Raw genomic sequence first — 18,608 nt, forward strand, 5'->3', positions numbered from 1 at the left:
CACTCACTCCCCCATCACCACTCACTCATTCCCCCCATCCCCACTCACTCACTCCCCCATCCCCACTCACTCATTACCCCCATCCCCATTCACTCACTCCCCCATCCCACTCACTCCCCACCCCACTCACTCACTCCCCCCATCCCCACTCACTCACTCCCCCATCCCCACTCACTCATTACCCCCATCCCCATTCACTCACTCCCCCATCCCTACTCACTCCCCACCCATCCCAACTCACTCACTCCCCACCCCACTCACTCACGCTCTTTACCCCACTCACTCACTCTCCACCCACCCCACTCACTCACTCCCCTCACCACTCACACCGCACCCCACATACTCACTCACTACCCAACACACACACTCACTCCCCACCCCACTCACTCACTCACTCCCCACCCACTCACTCACGCTCTCCACCCCACTCACTCACTCACGCACTCCTCGCCACTCACTCCCTCACACCCCACCCACTCCCCACCCACTCACTCACTCCCCACCCACCCCACCCACTCACTCACTCCCCACCCTACTCACTCACACACTCCCCACCCTCTCACTCACTCACTCCCCACCCCACTCACTCACTCTCCACCCCACTCACTCACGCAATCCTCCCCACTCACTCACTCTCACCCCACTCACTCACTCTCCACCCCACTCACTCACGCAATCCTCCCCACTCACTCACTCACGCACTCCTCCCCACTCACTCACTCACGCACTCCTCCCCACTCACTCACTCACACCCCCACCCCACTCACTCACTCACTACTCACCCACTCACGCACTCCCCACCCGCTCACTCATGCACTCTCCACCCCACTCACTCACGCACTCCCCACACACTCACTCCCCGTCGACTCACTCACTCACTCACCCCACACTCACTCACTCACTCCCCACCCCACTCACTCACTCCCCACCCATCCCACTCACACACTCCCCACCCATCCCACTCACGCACTCCCTACACACTCACTCCCCACCGCACACACTCACTCACTCCCCGCCCCATTCACTCACTCCCCGCCCCACTCACTCACTCACTCCCCCCACTCACTCACTCCCCGCCCCACTCACTCACTCGCCCCCACTCACTCACTCATTCACTCACTCCCCACCCCACCCGCTCACTCCCCCACCCCACCCGCTCACTCATTCCCCACCCCACTCGCTCACTCACTCACTCCCCTCCTCACTCACTCACTCCCCACCCCACTCACTCACTCGCTCCCCACTCACTCACTCTCCACCAACTCACTCACTCTCCACCAACTCACTCACTCCCCTCTCCACTCACTCACTCCCCCCACTCACTCACTTAGTCCCCCCACTCACTCACTCCCCCCCATCCCACTCACTCCCCACCCATCCCACTCACTCCCCACCCATCCCACTCACTCACTCCCCACCCATCCCACTCACTCACTCCCCTCCCCACTCACTCACTCCCCTCCCCACTCACTCACTCCCCTCCCCACTCACTCACTCACTCCCCACCCCACTCACTCACTCACTCCCCACCCCACTCACTCACGCACTCCCCACCCCATACACTCACTCACTCCCCGCCCAACTCACTCACTCACTCCCCACCCCACTCACTCACTACCCACCTCACTCATTCGCACTCACCACCCCACTCACTCACGCACTGCCCACCCACTCACTCATTCCCCACCCACTCACTCACTCCCCACCCCACTCACTCCGCACCCACTCACTCACTCCCCACCCATCCCACTCACTCACTCCCCACCCCACACACTCACTCCCACCCTACCCCACTCACTCACTCACTTCCCACTCCACTCACTCCCCACCCACTCACTCACTCACTCCCCACCCCACTCATTCGCACTCCCCACCCCACTTACTCACGTACTCCCCACCCACTCACTCAAGCACTTCCCACCCACTCACTCACGCACTCTCCCCCCATTCACTCACGCACACCCCACCCCACTCACTCACGCACTCCCCCCACTCACTCACTCACTCCCCAACCACTCATTCACACACTCCCCACTCACTCACTCTCCCCCACCTCACTCACTCACTGCCCCACACCACTCACGCACTCCCCACCCCACTCACTCACTCACTCCTCACCCATCCCACTCACGCCCACCCCACACAATCACTCCCCACCCCACACACTCACTCCCCACCCCACCCCACTCACTCCGCACCCCACTCACTCACTCCCCGCCCCACTCACTCACTCCCCACCCCACTCTTTCGCACTCCCCACCCCACACATCTGCACTCTCCACCCCACTCACTCACGCACTCCCCACCCACCCACTCACTCCCCACTCATTCACTCACCATCCCCCACACCACTCACTCACTCCCCCCACTCACTCACGCACTCCCCACCCCACTCACTCACTCCTCCCGACTCACGCACGCACTCCCCCCTCACTCACTCACTCCCCACACACTCATGCACTCACTTACTCCCCACCTCACTCACTCACACCCCTCACACTCGCTCACTCCTCCCCACTCACTCCCCACTCATTCACTCACCCTCCCCCACCTCACTCACTGCCCCACACCACTCACTCACTGCCCCCACTCACTCACGCACTCCCCACCCCACTCACTCACACCCCCCACTCACTCACGCACTCCCCACCCCACTCACTCACGCACTCCCCCATCACTCACGCACTCCCCCCCTCACTCACGCACTACCCCCCCCACCCCACTCACGCACTCACCCCCACTCCACTCACGCACTCACCCCCACTCCACTCACGCACTCACCCCCACTCACACTCACTCCCCACTCACTCACGCACTCCCGCCAACCCCACTCACTCACTCCACCCACTCACTCACTCACTCCCCACTCACTCACTCACTCCCCCAACCCCACTCACTCACGCACTCCCGCCAACCCCACTCACTCACTCCACCCACTCACTCACTCCCCACTCACTCACTCACTCCCCCAACCCCACTCACTCACTCACTCCGCCCACTCACACTCACTACCCCCCACTCACTCACTCACTCCCCCCACTCACACTCACTCCCCCCACTCACACTCACTCCCCCCACTCACTCACTCACTCCCCCCCACTCACTCACTCCCCCAACCCCACTCACTCACGCACTCCCGCCAACCCCACTCACTCACTCCACCCACTCACTCACTCCCCACTCACTCACTCCCCACTCACTCACTCACTCCCCCAACCCCACTCACTCACTCACTCCGCCCACTCACACTCACTACCCCCCACTCACTCACTCACTCCCCCCACTCACACTCACTCCCCCCACTCACACTCACTCCCCCCACTCACTCACTCACTCCCCCCCACTCACTCACTCACTCCCCACCCCACTCACTCACGCACTCCCCCATCACTCACGCACTCCCCCCTCACTCACGCACTACCCCCCACCCCACTCACGCACTCACCCCCACTCCACTCACGCACTCACCCCCACTCCACTCACGCACTCACCCCCACTCACACTCACTCCCCACTCACTCACGCACTCCCGCCAACCCCACTCACTCACTCCACCCACTCACTCACTCCCCACTCACTCACTCACTCCCCCAACCCCACTCACTCACTCACTCCGCCCACTCACACTCACTACCCCCCACTCACTCACTCACTCCCCCCACTCACACTCACTCCCCCCACTCACACTCACTCCCCCCACTCACTCACTCCCCCCACTCACTCACTCCCTCCCCCAACCCCACTCACTCACGCACTCCCGCCAACCCCACTCACTCACTCCACCCACTCACTCACTCCCCACTCACTCACTCCCCACTCACTCACTCACTCCCCCAACCCCACTCACTCACTCACTCCGCCCACTCACACTCACTACCCCCCACTCACTCACTCACTCCCCCCACTCACACTCACTCCCCCCCACTCACACTCACTCCCCCCACTCACTCACTCACTCCCCCCCACTCACTCACTCACTCCCCCCCACCCCACTCACTCACACCCCCACTCACTCACGCACTCCCCACCCCACTCACTCACGCACTCCCCCCTCACTCACGCACTCCCCCCATACTCACGCACTACCCCCCACCCCACTCACTCACTCCCCCCACTCACTCACGCACTCACCCCCACTCACTCAAGCACTCACCCCCACTCACTCACTCCCCTCAATCACTCACACCCCCACTCACTCACGCACTCCCCCCAACCCCACTCACTCACTCCCCCCCACTCACTCACTCACTCACTCCCCCAACCCCACTCACATTCACTACCCCCCACTCACTCACTCCCCCCGCTCACTCACTCCCCCCGCTCACTCACTCACTCCGCCCACTCACTCACTCCCCCCACTCACACTCACTCCCCCCACTCACACTCACTCCCCCCACTCACTCACTCACTCCCCCACTCACTCACTCACTCACTCCCCCACTCACTCACTCACTCCCCCCACTCACTCACTCACTCCCCCCACTCACTCACTCACTCCCCCCACTCACTCACTCACCCCACTCACTCACTCCCCCCTCACTCACTCACTCCGCCCACTCACACTCACTCCCCCTCACTCACTCACTCCGCCCACTCACACTCACTCCCCCCACTCACTCACTCACTCCGCCCACTCACACTCACTCCCCCCACTCACTCACTCACTCCCCCCCACTCACTCACTCACTCCCCCCTCACTCACTCCCCCCTCACTCACTCCCCCCACTCACTCACTCACTCCGCCCACTCACACTCACTCCCCCCACTCACTCACTCACTCCCCCCACTCACTCACTCCGCCCCATCACTCAGTCTCCCACACCCCACTCACTCACTACCCCCACTCACTCACTCATTCTCCCCCACTCACTCACGCACTCCCCCCATTCACTCACTCACTTCACTCCCCCCCACTCACTCACCCCACTCACTCATTCCCCCCCCCCACTCACGCATGCACTCCCCCCCACTCATTCACGCACTCCCCCCACCCCACTCACGCACTCCCCCCACCCCACTCACTCCTCCCACTCACTGACACACTAACCCCCACTCACTCACACAGTACCCCACACTCACTCACTTACCCACCCAGGTCACTCACTCACCTACTCCCCCCACCCCACTCACACCCCCCCACCCCACTCACTCACCCCCCCACTCCACTCACTCACTTAGCCCCCACCCCACTCACTCACCTACCCCCCACCCCACTCACTCACCTACCCCCCACCCCACTCACTCACTTAATCCCCAACTCACTCACTCACTTAACCCCCCATCCCACTCACTCATTTACCTCCCACCCCACTCACTCACCGCCCCACTCCCTACTCACCCCCACCCCACCCACTCACTTACACCCCACCCCACTCACTCACCCCCCCACTCCACTCATTCACTTACCCTCCCACCCCACTCACTCACCCCCCACTCATTCACTTAGCCCCCCACCCCACTCACATACTTACTCCCCCACCCCATTCCATTCACTCACCCCCCCACCCCACTCACTTACTCCCCCACCCCACTCACTCACTTACCCCCCACCCCACTCACTCACTTACCCCCCCACCCCACTCACTCATTTACCCTCCCACCCCACTCACTCACCCCCCCCACTCCACTCATTCACTTACCGTCCCACCCCACTCACTCACTCCCCCCCACTCACTCACGCACTCCCCCCCACTCAGGCATGCACTCCCCCCACTCACTCACGCACTCCCCCCCACTCAGGCATGCACTCCCCCCACTCACTCACGCACTCCCCCCCACTCACTCACTTACTCTCACACCCCACTCACACACACTCCCACCCCACCCACTCACCCCCCCCACCCCACTCACTCACGCCCCACCCCACCCACTCACTTACACCCCCCATCCCACCCACTCACTTACACCCCCCATCCCACTCACTCACCCCCCCCCTCCACTCATTCACTTACCTTCCCACCCCACTCACTCATCCCCCACTCACCACTCAATCACTTAGCCCCCCCTCACATACTTACTCCCCCACCCCACTCCACTTACTTACCCCCCCACCCCACTCACTCACCTCCCCACCTCACTCACTCCCACACTCCCCCACCCCACTCACTCCCACACCCCACTCACTCACTCCCCCACCCCACTCACTCCCACACCCCACTCACTTACTCCACACCCCACTCACTTACCCCCTCCACCTCACTCACTTACCCCCCAGCACTCACTCAAACCCCACCACTCACTCACACGTACCTCGATGCACTTAGTTCTGTCAGTACACCTTCATCCCCCCACCCCAAAATCCCATCTGCACCCACTCCCCCCAAAAATCCAGGATTTACCCCCAACCCAAATCATCAATAGTGATGTCCCACTCCCCACAAACATCAGCTCCCACGTCCGGGGACTGGCCCACCTCCCACAATAACCACCACATCCCCCCCACCCACATCGCCAAAATTTACACACCGTCCCCCCATGTCCCCGTCCCCGCAATATTCCTCAAAGTCTGGGTCCGGTGAAATAACGTGGACTCCCTCTCCAAGCAACTGGCTTCCACCCCACAAACACAAATGTAACCTTCCCACCACCCTGTCCCAACCCCAACCCCCTGCCCCCCCCCCCCCCCCCCCCCAATAAACCCTGTGGGCAGCAAGACACTTTCCATGGACAGTGTTCTCTGTTAGGGATTAGATTGGGAGGGGGTTAATGTTCTCTGTTAGGGACTAGACTGGGGGGGGTTAATGTTCTCTGTTAGGGACTAGACTGGGGGGGGGTTAATGTTCTCTGTTAGGGATTAGACTGGGGAGGGGGGTTAATGTTCTCTGTTAGGGATTAGACTGGGGAGGGGGTTAATGTTCTCTGTTAGGGATTAGATTGGGGAGGGGGTTAATGTTCTCTGTTAGGGATTAGACTGGGGAGGGGGGGTTAATGTTCTCTGTTAGGAATAGATTGGGGAGGGGGGGTTAATGTTCTCTGTTAGGGACTAAATTGGGAGGGGGTTAATATTCTCTGTTAGGGATTAGATTGGGGAGGGGGTTAATGTTCTGTTAGGGACTAGATGGGGGGGGGGTGTTAATGGGGGGAGAAGTGAGTGAAATCAGTGCCTGGACACGCTCCATGAGCCAGTTGCTGTGAACCTGAGGGCAGGTTTTTTTGTGAAACACCTGATAAAGGCGCCAGGCAACTGCAGTTTGGGCGTCTTTGCCAGGAACCTTTGCCCCGTCCCCCATCATCGCGACCTCTTTCGGGGCTCTGACCATGGTAATATGGGGGGGGGGGGAAACGTTTCCAAAATAAAACAAACAACAAGCAGCAAGATGACCGGCTTTACATCACACAGGAACATTAGATATTTATAAACAAAATCTGAAACACATGGGGAGGGGGAAGAAAATCAAACACAGCCGGTTATAATAAAAAGGGGCAGAATGTCAGCCTGGTGATTCACCAGGGGGGTAAGCTTTTCATTTTAAAATCCCCGTTGGGTGGGAGGGAGGTAATTCCGCATTCCCTGCTCCTCTCCCCCCGCAGTGCAAGGTTACTGGAAGGTTTTTTTCAGATCAATAACATGCAATTCAGCTAAAGCCAGACAGAGAGAGAGAGACAGAGACAGAGAGACAGACACAGAGAGAGACAGAGACAGACAGAGAGAGAGACAGAGAGACAGAGACAGACAGAGAGAGAGAGACAGAGAGAGAGACGGACAGAGAGACAGACAGAGAGACTGAGAGAGAGAGAGACAGACAGACAGAGAGACAGAGAGACAAACAGACTGAGAGAGAGAGAGAGACGGACAGAGAGACTGAGAGAGAGAGATACAGACAGAGAGACAGACAGACAGAGACTGAGAGACAGAGAGAGAGAGACAGACAGACAGAGAGAGAGACAGACAGACAGAGGGAGAGAGAGACAGACAGAGGGAGAGAGAGAGACAGACAGACAGACAGACAGAGAGAGACAGCTGTGTTGGGGGGTAATTGTTTAGAGTATGTGCTTTGAATGCCTTTTATTTTGTTGGGATTGAGAAAGGAGTTCCCTCCTTTTAAGAAATATAAGAGGGGGATTATTCACCCCAGTGAATGCGTTTTATTTTTGGAGGGGTTCAGTTTAAACTCTTTCCCCCACTCCCATCAGCAATTCGTGAAATGGATCTCTCTCACCCAATGCAACATTTAAAAGTCACTTGGAGAAAAACAGAAACCGCCTGGTCAGGATTGTGGAGAGAAATCAGAAGGTCGGCTGGAGTGGAACAAAGTCACTTACCGGCCAGGCAAATAGGAAGGGGATAACAATGCTCCCTGCTGTGTTTTTATCCGGGAGGGAGAAGGTATTTTTGCCCAGGACAGGGGTTGATCCACTGCCGAAAGTGCAGGCTCCTGTGGTGGTAATGCGGGCTTGGTACTCCTTCAGGCAGAGTCTAAAATAGGTATCACACTCGTCCCGAGTGCATTTTCGATCCAGAGGATTCCGAGATCCGTCACAACAATCCCCATTCTCCAACTCGCCGTTAACGTTCTGCACCGAGTTAAACCTGATCTGGAAATAGCCCGTTGCAAAAGACGCCTGCAAATAAAAAAGAAGGGACACACAAACAGAACATCAACCTAAATGCAAAGAGAAGGAAAAGCAAAACATTGAAGAAAGACTGATGCACACCCCGGAGAGAGAGAGAGAGAGAAAATGAAAATATAAATCAGAAATGCAATGCCTAATGTGGATTATTTTATTGCATACCTGAATGCAGAAAGTTGACAGCACCGCACCTACAACCATAAGGTGATAGATCCCTTTAAAATCCAGCATGCCTTCGCTCTTTTCGTTGCTAGCTTTTTCAATAAATCTTCCACCAGCAACTGTAGGATTCACACTGGCTGTTCTTTTCCTTCCTTTTGCAATGCAACGACTCCAAAGGACTAAGGTTATATTTGTGTGGTCTATTTTTCCTGCCTTTCCCCCCTTACCTATAATAGGTTTTCTTTTGATATAGTAAAAGGCAAAATGAGTGTGTATGTGTGTAGGGCTGTCTTGGTGTAACTGCTGGCTGTGTCTGAGAAAGGGGTGGGATATGGGTGGGTGCAGACTATCAGGAGCAATAGGACTGACTGAGTCTCTCTCTCTCTCTCTCAGCTCCTGGGAGAGGGCACAGCTCTTGTTGCACTGACTGAGGGAAATGTCATTGGAGTCTTTGACTGAGGGGGCGAGGCAGCAGCTTTTAGGGAATTAAAGTGGGTTTAAAGAGGGGATTGGGGGGGAATCTCTCACACGGTGGGGGTGTCTGTGAAGGATCCGGGTGGGCAATGGGAGGTGGGCGTTTCTGAGGGAGTGTGTCTGGGGGTCTCTGAGGGAGTGTGTCTGGGGGGGGTCTCTGAGGGAGTGTGTCTGGGGGTCTCTGAGAGGATCACTGAGGGAGTGTGTCTGGGGGGGTCTCTGAGGGAGTGTGTCTGGGGGTCTCTGAGAGGATCACTGAGGGAGTGTGTCTGGGGGGTCTCTGAGTGAGTGTGTCTGGGGGTCTCTAAGGGAGTGTGTCTGGGGGGGTCTCTGAGGGGATCACTGAGGGAGTGTCTGGGGGGTCTCTGAGGGAGTGTGTCTGGGGGGGTCTCTGAGAGGATCACTGAGGGAGTGTGTCTGGGGGGGTCTCTGAGGGAGTGTGTCTGGGGGTCTCTGAGTGAGTGTGTCTGGGGTCTCTAAGGGAGTGTGTCTGGGGGGGTCTCTGAGGGAGTGTGTCTGGGGGGTCTCTGAGGGGATCACTGAGGGAGTGTGTCGGGGGGGTCTCTGAGGGAGTGTGTCTGGGGGTCTCTAAGGGAGTGTGTCTGGGGGGGTCTCTGAGGGGATCACTGAGGGAGTGTGTCTGGGGGGGTCTCTGAGGGGATCACTGAGGGAGTTTGTCTGGGGGGGTCTCTGAGGGGATCACTGAGGGAGTGTGTCTGAGGGGTCTCTGAGGGAGTGTGTCTGGGGGGGTCTCTGAGGGAGTGTGTCTGGGGGTCACTGAGGGAGTGTGTCTGGGGGGTCTCTGAGGGAGTGTGTCTGGAGGTCTCTGAGGGAGTGTGTCTGGGGGGGGTCTCTGAGGGGTCTCTGATGGAGTGTGTCTGGAGGTCTCTGAGGGAGTGTGTCTGTGGGGGGGTCTCTGAGAGGATCACTGAGGGAGTGTGTCTGGGGGGTCTCTGAGGGAGTGTGTCTGGGGGGGGTCTCTGAGAGGATCACTGAGGGAGTGTGTCTGGGGGGTCTCTGAGGGAGTGTGTCTGTGGGGGGGGTCTCTGAGAGGATCACTGAGGGAGTGTGTCTGGGGGGTCTCTGAGGGAGTGTGTCTGTGGGGGGGTCTCTGAGAGGATCACTGAGGGAGTGTGTCTGGGGGGTCTCTGAGGGAGTGTGTCTGTGGGGGGGTCTCTGAGAGGATCACTGAGGGAGTGTGTCTGGGGGGTCTCTGAGGGAGTGTGTCTGTGGGGGGGTCTCTGAGAGGATCACTGAGGGAGTGTGTCTGGGGGGTCTCTGAGGGAGTGTGTCTGTGGGGGGGTCTCTGAGAGGATCACTGAGGGAGTGTGTCTGGGGGGTCTCTGAGGGAGTGTGTCTGTGGGGGGGTCTCTGAGAGGATCACTGAGGGAGTGTGTCTGGGGGGTCTCTGAGGGAGTGTGTCTGTGGGGGGGTCTCTGAGAGGATCACTGAGGGAGTGTGTCTGGGGGGTCTCTGAGGGAGTGTGTCTGTGGGGGGGTCTCTGAGGGAGTGTGTCTGGGGGGGGTCTCTGAGGGAGTGTGTCTGGGGGGGGTCTCTGAGGGAGGGTGTCCGGGTGGACAATGGGAGATGGGGGTGTTGTTGGGGTGTGTGTCTGGGGGTCTCTGAGGGGGTGTTGTTGGGGTGTGTGTCTGGGGGTCTCTGAGGGGGGTGTCCGGGAGGGGGCGATGTGAGTCCGCGCCACCAGCCCACCCCCTTCTGCCCGCCAAAGCCAATCGGTGACCGGCTCCAGGCCAGCCAATGGGAGAGGCGCTGCTCCGACCAGGGCAGCCAATCAGCGTCCTCGGACTGCACCTCTCCGCCAATCAGACGCCGGTGTCCTGCGCGTGCGCACTTCTGCAGTGTGAGCCTGCCTGTTCAAAGGTAGAGGCAGTGGGTGCTGTTTGGGCAGAGTCTCTGATTGGAGCCTTCTGCTTCCAGCAGCTTTTAAAGTTTGCAAACAGGTCTGAGACTTAACAATCACACTGTACCGGGTTATAAAGTTAACAATCACACTGTACCGGGTTATAAAGTTAAAAATCACACTGTACCAGGGGTTATAAAGTTAAAAATCATACTGTACCAGAGGTTATAAAGTTAACAATCACACTGTACCGGGTTATAAAGTTAAAAATCACACTGTACCAGGGGTTATAAAGTTAACAATCACGCTGTACCAGGTTATAAAGTTAAAAATCACACTGTACCAGGGGTTATAAAGTTAAAAATCACACTGTACCAGGTTATAAAGTTAACAATCACACTGTACCAGGGGTTATAAAGTTAAAAATCACACTGCATCAGAGGTTATAAAGTTAAAAATCGCACTGTACCAGGGGTTATAAAGTTAACAATCACACTGTACCGGGTTATAAAGTTAAAAATCACACTGCATCAGAGGTTATAAAGTTAAAAATCGCACTGTACCCGGTTATAAAGTTAACAATCACACTGTACCAGGGGTTATAAAGTTAACAATCACACTGCACCAGGTTATAAAGTTAAAAATCGCACTGTACCGGGTTATAAAGTTAAAAATCACACTGTACCAGGGGTTATAAAGTTAACAATCACACTGCACCAGGTTATAAAGTTAAAAATCGCACTGTACCGGGTTATAAAATTAAAAATCACACTGTACCAGGGGTTATAAAGTTAACAATCACACTGCACCAGGTTACAAAGTTAAAAATCACACTGTACCAGATTATAAAGTTAAAAATCACACTGTACCAGGTTATAATCCAACAGGTTTATTTGGAAGCACTAGTTTTCAGAGGACTGCTCCTTCATCAGGTGGTTGTGTGAATCAGGTGGTGCATCCAAATAAACCTGTTGAACTATAATCTGGTGGCATGTGACTTCAGATTTTGGAATGGCTGGGTAAAACTCCCAGAAACTCCCTCTGTAACATCATTGCAGCAAATCAAGGAGGCAGTTCACCACCATCAGCACACAGGTAATCAGGGATAAACAATAAACGCTGGCCCAGCCAGCAGCATCCACATCCCCTTAACAAATTCTTTTTTAATGCCACGATCATTATATTCCTGATATTGATAATCATGTGGAGGAGAAAGTGAGGACTGCAGATGCTGGAGATCAGAGCTGAAAATGTGTTGCTGGAAAAGCGCAGCAGGTCAGGCAGCATCCAATGAACAGGAGAATCGACATTTCGGGCATAAGCCCTTCATCAGGAATCAATTTCATCTCATCACAATCTCCCTCTTCAGTGAAATTAGAGATTATTTTTACGAAGTTGTTCAAAGGATATGGCTGTAGCTGACAGACCCAGCATTTATTGCCCATCCCCTAATTACTCGTGAGAAGGCAGTGGCTGCTTTCTTGAACTGCTGCAGTCCGTTTGGCGTATTACCCCTAATTGTCAAGACAGCATTTAAGAGTCACGGGTATTTCTTTCCCTCGAGGACGTTGGTGAACCGTTTGGGATTTTCACAGTTTGCAGAAGAAGGTAAATCAGCCTATCACGACAGTACCATTTTTAAAACATTCATTCACGGTGCAAGGACATCACTGGCCAGGCCATCATTTATTGCCCATCCCTAATTACCCAGAGGGCAGTTAAGAGTCACCCACATTGCTGTTGGTCTGGAGTCACATGTAGGCCTGATCAGGTAAAGATGGCAGTCTCCTTCCCTAAAGGGAACAGTGAGCCAACAATCTAGCAAGTGTTTCACAGTCATCATTAGATTATTAATTTCAGATTTGTTTAATTCAAAGGGGCGGCGTGGTGGCTCAGTGGATTAGCACTGCTGCCTCACAGCACCAGGGACCCGGGTTCGATTCCAGCCTCAGGTGACTGTCTGTGTGGAGTTTGCACATTCTCCCCGTGTCTGCGTGGGTTTCCTCCGGGTGCTCCGGTTTCCTCCCACAGTCCAAAGATGTGCAGGTGAGATGAATTGACCGTGCTAAATTGCCTGTAGTGTTAGGTAATTTACACTACACTAACCTAGTGTTAGGTGCATTAGTCAGGGGAAGGTTACTCTTCGTTGGGTTGGTGTGGACTTGTTGGGCTGAAGGGCCTATATGCATTCTGTAGGGAATCTAATCTAATCAAATTCCACCATCTGCTGGGGTGGGATTCAAACCCAGGTCCCCAGAACACTACCTGGGTCTCTGGATTAACAGTCCAGCAATTATACCACTAAGTCCTCCCCTCCACACTATTCCCATGTGCCAATCTCCTGTCTTTTCTCCATATTCTTGCATACGACTTCTATCCAAATAACCATCCCATGCCCACCTTGAATGTCCAATTGAAACAGCCTCCACCATATTTCCAGTAGAAAGTGAGGACTGCAGATGCTGAAGATCAGAGTCGAGAATGTGATGCTGGAAAAGCCCAGCAGGTCAGGCAGCATCCAAGGAGCAGGAGAGTTGATGAAATGGCAATTCTCCTGCTCCTGAGATGCTGCCTGACCTGCTGTGTTTTTCAGCACCATACTCTCGACTCCACCAACTCTCCAGGTAATGCATTCCAGTTTGAACCACAATGATTAAATGGTACCAGTAGGCTAGTTTTTAATCCAAATTTATATTGAGTTCAAATGTCACCATCTGATTTGAACCCATGTTGCCAGAATGTTAGCCTGGAATTCCATTAGTTCAGTGACATTACAACTATAACACAACCTCACCATATACTGTTTTTCTCCAAGCTGAAGTGAACTGTTCATCCAAAATCATTATGATGCAACTCCTTCAAGCACCAGTGGAGTTGTACCAAATCTTATTAATTTTCTATGTTAAAGTTTTATTGGGTTTATACTTAATAATATATATTAAATGGACTTATGACTCTAGGCTGTGCTTTGCATTGCTATTCTCTAAATATTTGTAGGGGAGGTTTGACCCAGCTCTCTAAAAGCCTCTCCACAGTGTGGCCTCCACTGGTCTCTCTTGTCATGCATTGATTTGCACACAGCAAGCTCTAGGACACCTCTAGATGCACAGATTTTGTTTTCCAGCTCCCCCTCCCACTCCATCACCCACTCTGCCAAGGACATGCAGGTCCTTGGACTCCTCCATCACCAGACCATAGCAACACGACGGCTGGAGGAAGAGCGCCTCATCTTCCGCCTAGGAACCCTCCAACCACAAGGGATGAACTCCGATTTCTCCAGTTTCCTCATTTCCCCTCCCCCCACCTTGTCTCAGTCCCAACCCTCGAACTCAGCACCACCTTCCTAACCTGCAATCTTCTTCCTGACCTCTCCGCCCCCACCCCACTCCGGCCTATCACCCTCACCTTAACCTCCTTCCAACTATTGCATTCCCAACGCCCCTCCCCCAAGTCCCTCCTCCCTACCTTTTATCTTAGCTTGCTGGGCATACTTGCCTCATTCCTGAAGAAGGGCTCATGCCCGAAACGTTGATTCTCCTGCTCTTTGGATGCTGCCTGACCTGCTGCGCCTTTCCAGCAACACATTTTCAGCTCTGTGGATTGAATAAATCAATTTCAGTTTGCATTAGTAAAATTTCCGTCCGCACAACCGCGATATGTTCTACCTCAGCCCTACCTCTTCCTGCTGTACTGTCTCTAAGCTATTGGATTAGTTTGCCCAACAATCAGAAATAAGCAGAAACTGTCTTCAATTAAACATTGGGTAGATCAAAGCCATTAACCTCAGTCCTCACTAAGCCCTCCATTCTATAGCTGCTGATTTTCACCTAGGACCTGAATCAGGCTCTTTGCAATCATTGTGTCAAATGAACGAAAAAACAAAGAGAGGTACAGGACAGGAGCAGACCCTTCAGCCCTCCAAGCTTGTTCCCATCATCACGCCCTAATTAGACTAAGAAGCAAATCTGCCCTTATTCAGTCCATATCCCTCTATTCCCTCCCTATTCATGTAACCATTCAGATCCCTCCGAAACTGCATGCTCCCATCTTCTGGCAGCGCGTTCCAGGCTCCTACCACTCTCTGAGTGAAATACTTCCCTCGCACATCTCCCTTAAACTTTCCCCCTCTCACCTTGAACCTGTGCCCCCTTGTAATTGAAACGTCAACCCTGGGGAAAGGCCTCTGACTATCCACTTTGCCTATGCCCCATATAATCGTGTAGGCCTCCTAGGTCTCCTCTCAGCTCCTATCTTTCCAGTGAAAACAATCCTAGGCCATTTAACCTTCCCCCATAACCAATGCCCTTGAGACCAGGCAACATCCTGGTGAACCTTCTCTGTACTCTGTCTCTAAAGTTTCCGTATCCTTCTGGTAATGTGGTGACCAAAACTGCACACAATATCATGTCTTATCTTCGAATGATATTCTGAAGATATTCTTTTCTTTATTTTTTCATGTGATGTGGGCATCACGGGCAAGACCAGCACCTGTTGCCCTTTCATTATTGCCCTTGAACTGAGTGGCTTGCCAGGCTATGTCAGAGTCCAACATATTGAAGAATGAACCTTGACATCTCAAGGGTTCGAGGTCACGTTAGCCAGGTAAGGCCAGCAGTTTGCTTTCTCTAGGGTAGCAATAGGCTAATGCTGGAAATGGGGAATCTTCCTAACGAGAAGGTCGAGCCCGTAACTTGTTGGATTTTCAAAGAATGAGTGATAACCTGACCAGTCACACTCAAATGGTGGAGCAGACTTGATCGGCTGAATGGTCTAATTATAGAATCCTCCAGCATGGAGACAGGCCCTTTGGCCCAAACTGGTCCATGCCGACCAAAATGTCTCCTATATCTTATGCTGAAAATGTGTTGCTGGTTAAAGCACAGCAGGTCAGGCAGCATCCAAGGAACAGGAAATTCGACGTTTCGGGCCAGAGCCCTTCATCAGGAACGATTCCTGATGAAGGGCTGGTGCCCGAAACGTTGAATTTCCTGCTCTTTGGATGCTGCCTGACCTGCTGTGCTTTAACCAGCAACACATTTTCAGCTCTGATCTCCAGCATCTGCAGACCTCACTTTTTACTCCTATATCTTATGGTCTTATAATAATCAAGAATCTGTTCACCTCTTGCCTTAAGCATGTTTCAAGAGTCTGCAACCACTGCTTTTTGAGAAAGAGAATTCCAAACATTCATAACTCTCTGTGAGAAAAAAATATTTCCCATCCCTATGGCCCTTGTTTATAAACTTCCCAACAATATCAATGTGATGATTAAAGCTGACCATATCCAACACTGCCATCTGACTTGACTTCATCGCCATCTCAGTTCGTCTGCTGCTGAAATCTTCAGGTATGCCGTCCATCACTACCCCTTGATGACAACTCGAATGCACTTGTTGTCTGGAATCCCAGATCTATCCCCCATCAATTTGAGGTCCTCCAAAGTTCTGCTACCCAGGCCCTTGTCTCATTGACCTTCGCTCACCAGCTTTCACTTTAGTAACATCTCATTTCTGAAAGTCTAATCCTTGTTTCCAAATTGCTCCATGATTTTGTCCCTCCCTACCCCTGAAACCGTCCCCATCCCCACAATCCTTTGTGACCTCTGACCTCTTGTGAATCACTAATTTTAATCATACTGCCTGTGGTAAGTGAGCCTAAGCTGTGCTCTGCAATTCCTGACCTCGATCTCCCTGTCACTTGATTTTACTCTCTCTCTTCCTTAATCCTACACAGAATATGCAACAAAAAAAATCCTTTGGGTCCTGGAAAAATGAAAACCCTTATTTACCGGGATAGCGGTAGTGGCACCCTCCAAACCCAGCAACTAGACTAATCACAGAGAATGCTGTCAGTCTTTTAAACGGGAGTGCATTATCTAAAGCTTTTTTGAAGAGCTGGTGCAGTTATAATGGATCAAACGGCCCTCATCCGGGCTGTAAGGCTCAATAATTCCATTCCATTCGGATTTCTGAATCTCTGCCTGACCAGGGATCCTCTGTGTGACCCAACGGCAGATGTAAGCTGTACCTCAGCAGATTGTCAGTGTCAGTGTGGAGAAAGCAACCCTGAATTATTCATCCTTATACATGAGGCTCTATTGCACAGGATATAATCTTCATTACCCTGATAGATTACGTCTGTTATCAAACAGAATGTCACTGGCCTTTCAAAAGGGCTTAAAGTGATTACCAGACACAAATGGTGTACACAGGGTGAAGTTTAATTTCTGATGTGTCTATATCGATGTATGACTATACTCATATCCTACAGGTGCCTTCTAGAGAGTGAGCGTTGTTTTTGGGTATTGTTGTGATGTGCCCCTGACAGGCCAGACATGGAGCAGGAACTTGTCCTTTCACCTTCAGAATCACAATGTTATGGAGGGAGGGGGTCAAGCTCCAGTCCAGAGAGCAGAGCATGAAGTTGATGATGACACAATTGCAGTGCTGAGGGAGGGCTGAAGGGTCAGAGGTGTTCTCACCCTCACCCTGTCTGTCCCCTCGGCTGGTGGACAATGTTCCCAACACCACTCTTCGAGATTTCAGCGACATTCCGCCCACAGTCAACAACATAACAGAAACTGACTGGCTGGTCACTCGTCACATGACAGTTTACACAGAAACTAAGAGGAGGAGTAGGCCATTCAGCCCCTCGATTCTCTTTTGCTGTTGAACATGATCACGACTGATTCTCTGTCTCAATGCTGTATTCCCACTTCCTCCCCAAACCCTTCGATGCCTGTAAAATTACAAAAAAAGTCTATCTCTTTCTTGAACAAGCATCCATAGGAGAAAGTGAGGACTGCAGATGCTGGACTGTCAGAGTTGAAAAGTGTGGTGCTGGAAAAGCCCAGTAGATCAGGCAGCATCCGAGGAGCTGGTGAGTTGATGTTTCAGACATCCTGATGAAGGGCTTTTGCCCGAGGCATCGATTTTCCTGCTCCTCGGATGCTGCCTGACCTGCTGTGTTTTTCCAGCACCGCTCTAATCTAGACTCTGATTTCCAGCGTCTGTAGTACCCACTTTTGCCTGGAGTCACATGTAGGCCAGACCAGGTAAGGACAGCAGATTTCCCTCCCTGAAGAACATTACTGAACCAGATGGCTTTTTGTGACAGCGGTCACCATTAGACTGACTTTTTATTCCAGATATTTTATTGAATTTGAATTTCACCATCTGTCAGGATGGGATTTGAACCCATGACCCAGAACATTAGTCGTGAATTCTGCGTTACTGGTCCAGTCTCATAGAACGTAGAACGTAGAACAGTACATCACTTCAGCCCTCGATGATGTGCCAGTCTTTTATCCTAGTCATTGCTGTGATGTCATCATCTCCTCAGCACCAGCTCATATGTGCATATACATTGCTATAGACAAGCTCAGTAGTCCATATATGTTTTATTGGATGGGGACATGGTACCATATAGATATGTAGGTACCTTAATCATCAAGGTTTACAAAGAAGGATTTTCAGACTATCAGGTCAGTGCTGGTCAAAACCAGCCACCCTGTGAATATTTAAACTTTATGATGACGTTTA

General features: G+C 53.0%; 1 protein-coding gene across 2 annotated transcripts in view; it reads right to left on the reverse strand.

Moving 5' to 3' along the window:
- Positions 1-9,121, reverse strand: part of jag2b (jagged canonical Notch ligand 2b) — a 232,857-nt gene extending 223,736 nt beyond the window's left edge. For both annotated transcript variants that reach the window (XM_060829495.1, XM_060829494.1), the window contains exons 1-2: positions 8,733-9,121; positions 8,262-8,561 (exon numbers count right to left, since the gene is read on the reverse strand). In XM_060829495.1, coding sequence (XP_060685478.1) covers positions 8,262-8,561; positions 8,733-8,801 — 369 coding nt within the window. In that variant the 5' untranslated portion in view covers positions 8,802-9,121. The remainder of the gene's footprint in view (positions 1-8,261; positions 8,562-8,732) is intronic.
- Positions 9,122-18,608: the final 9,487 nt, after the last annotated feature.

Source organism: Hemiscyllium ocellatum, chromosome 8 (assembly GCF_020745735.1).
Source record: "Hemiscyllium ocellatum isolate sHemOce1 chromosome 8, sHemOce1.pat.X.cur, whole genome shotgun sequence".
Lineage (NCBI taxonomy): Eukaryota > Metazoa > Chordata > Chondrichthyes > Orectolobiformes > Hemiscylliidae > Hemiscyllium > Hemiscyllium ocellatum.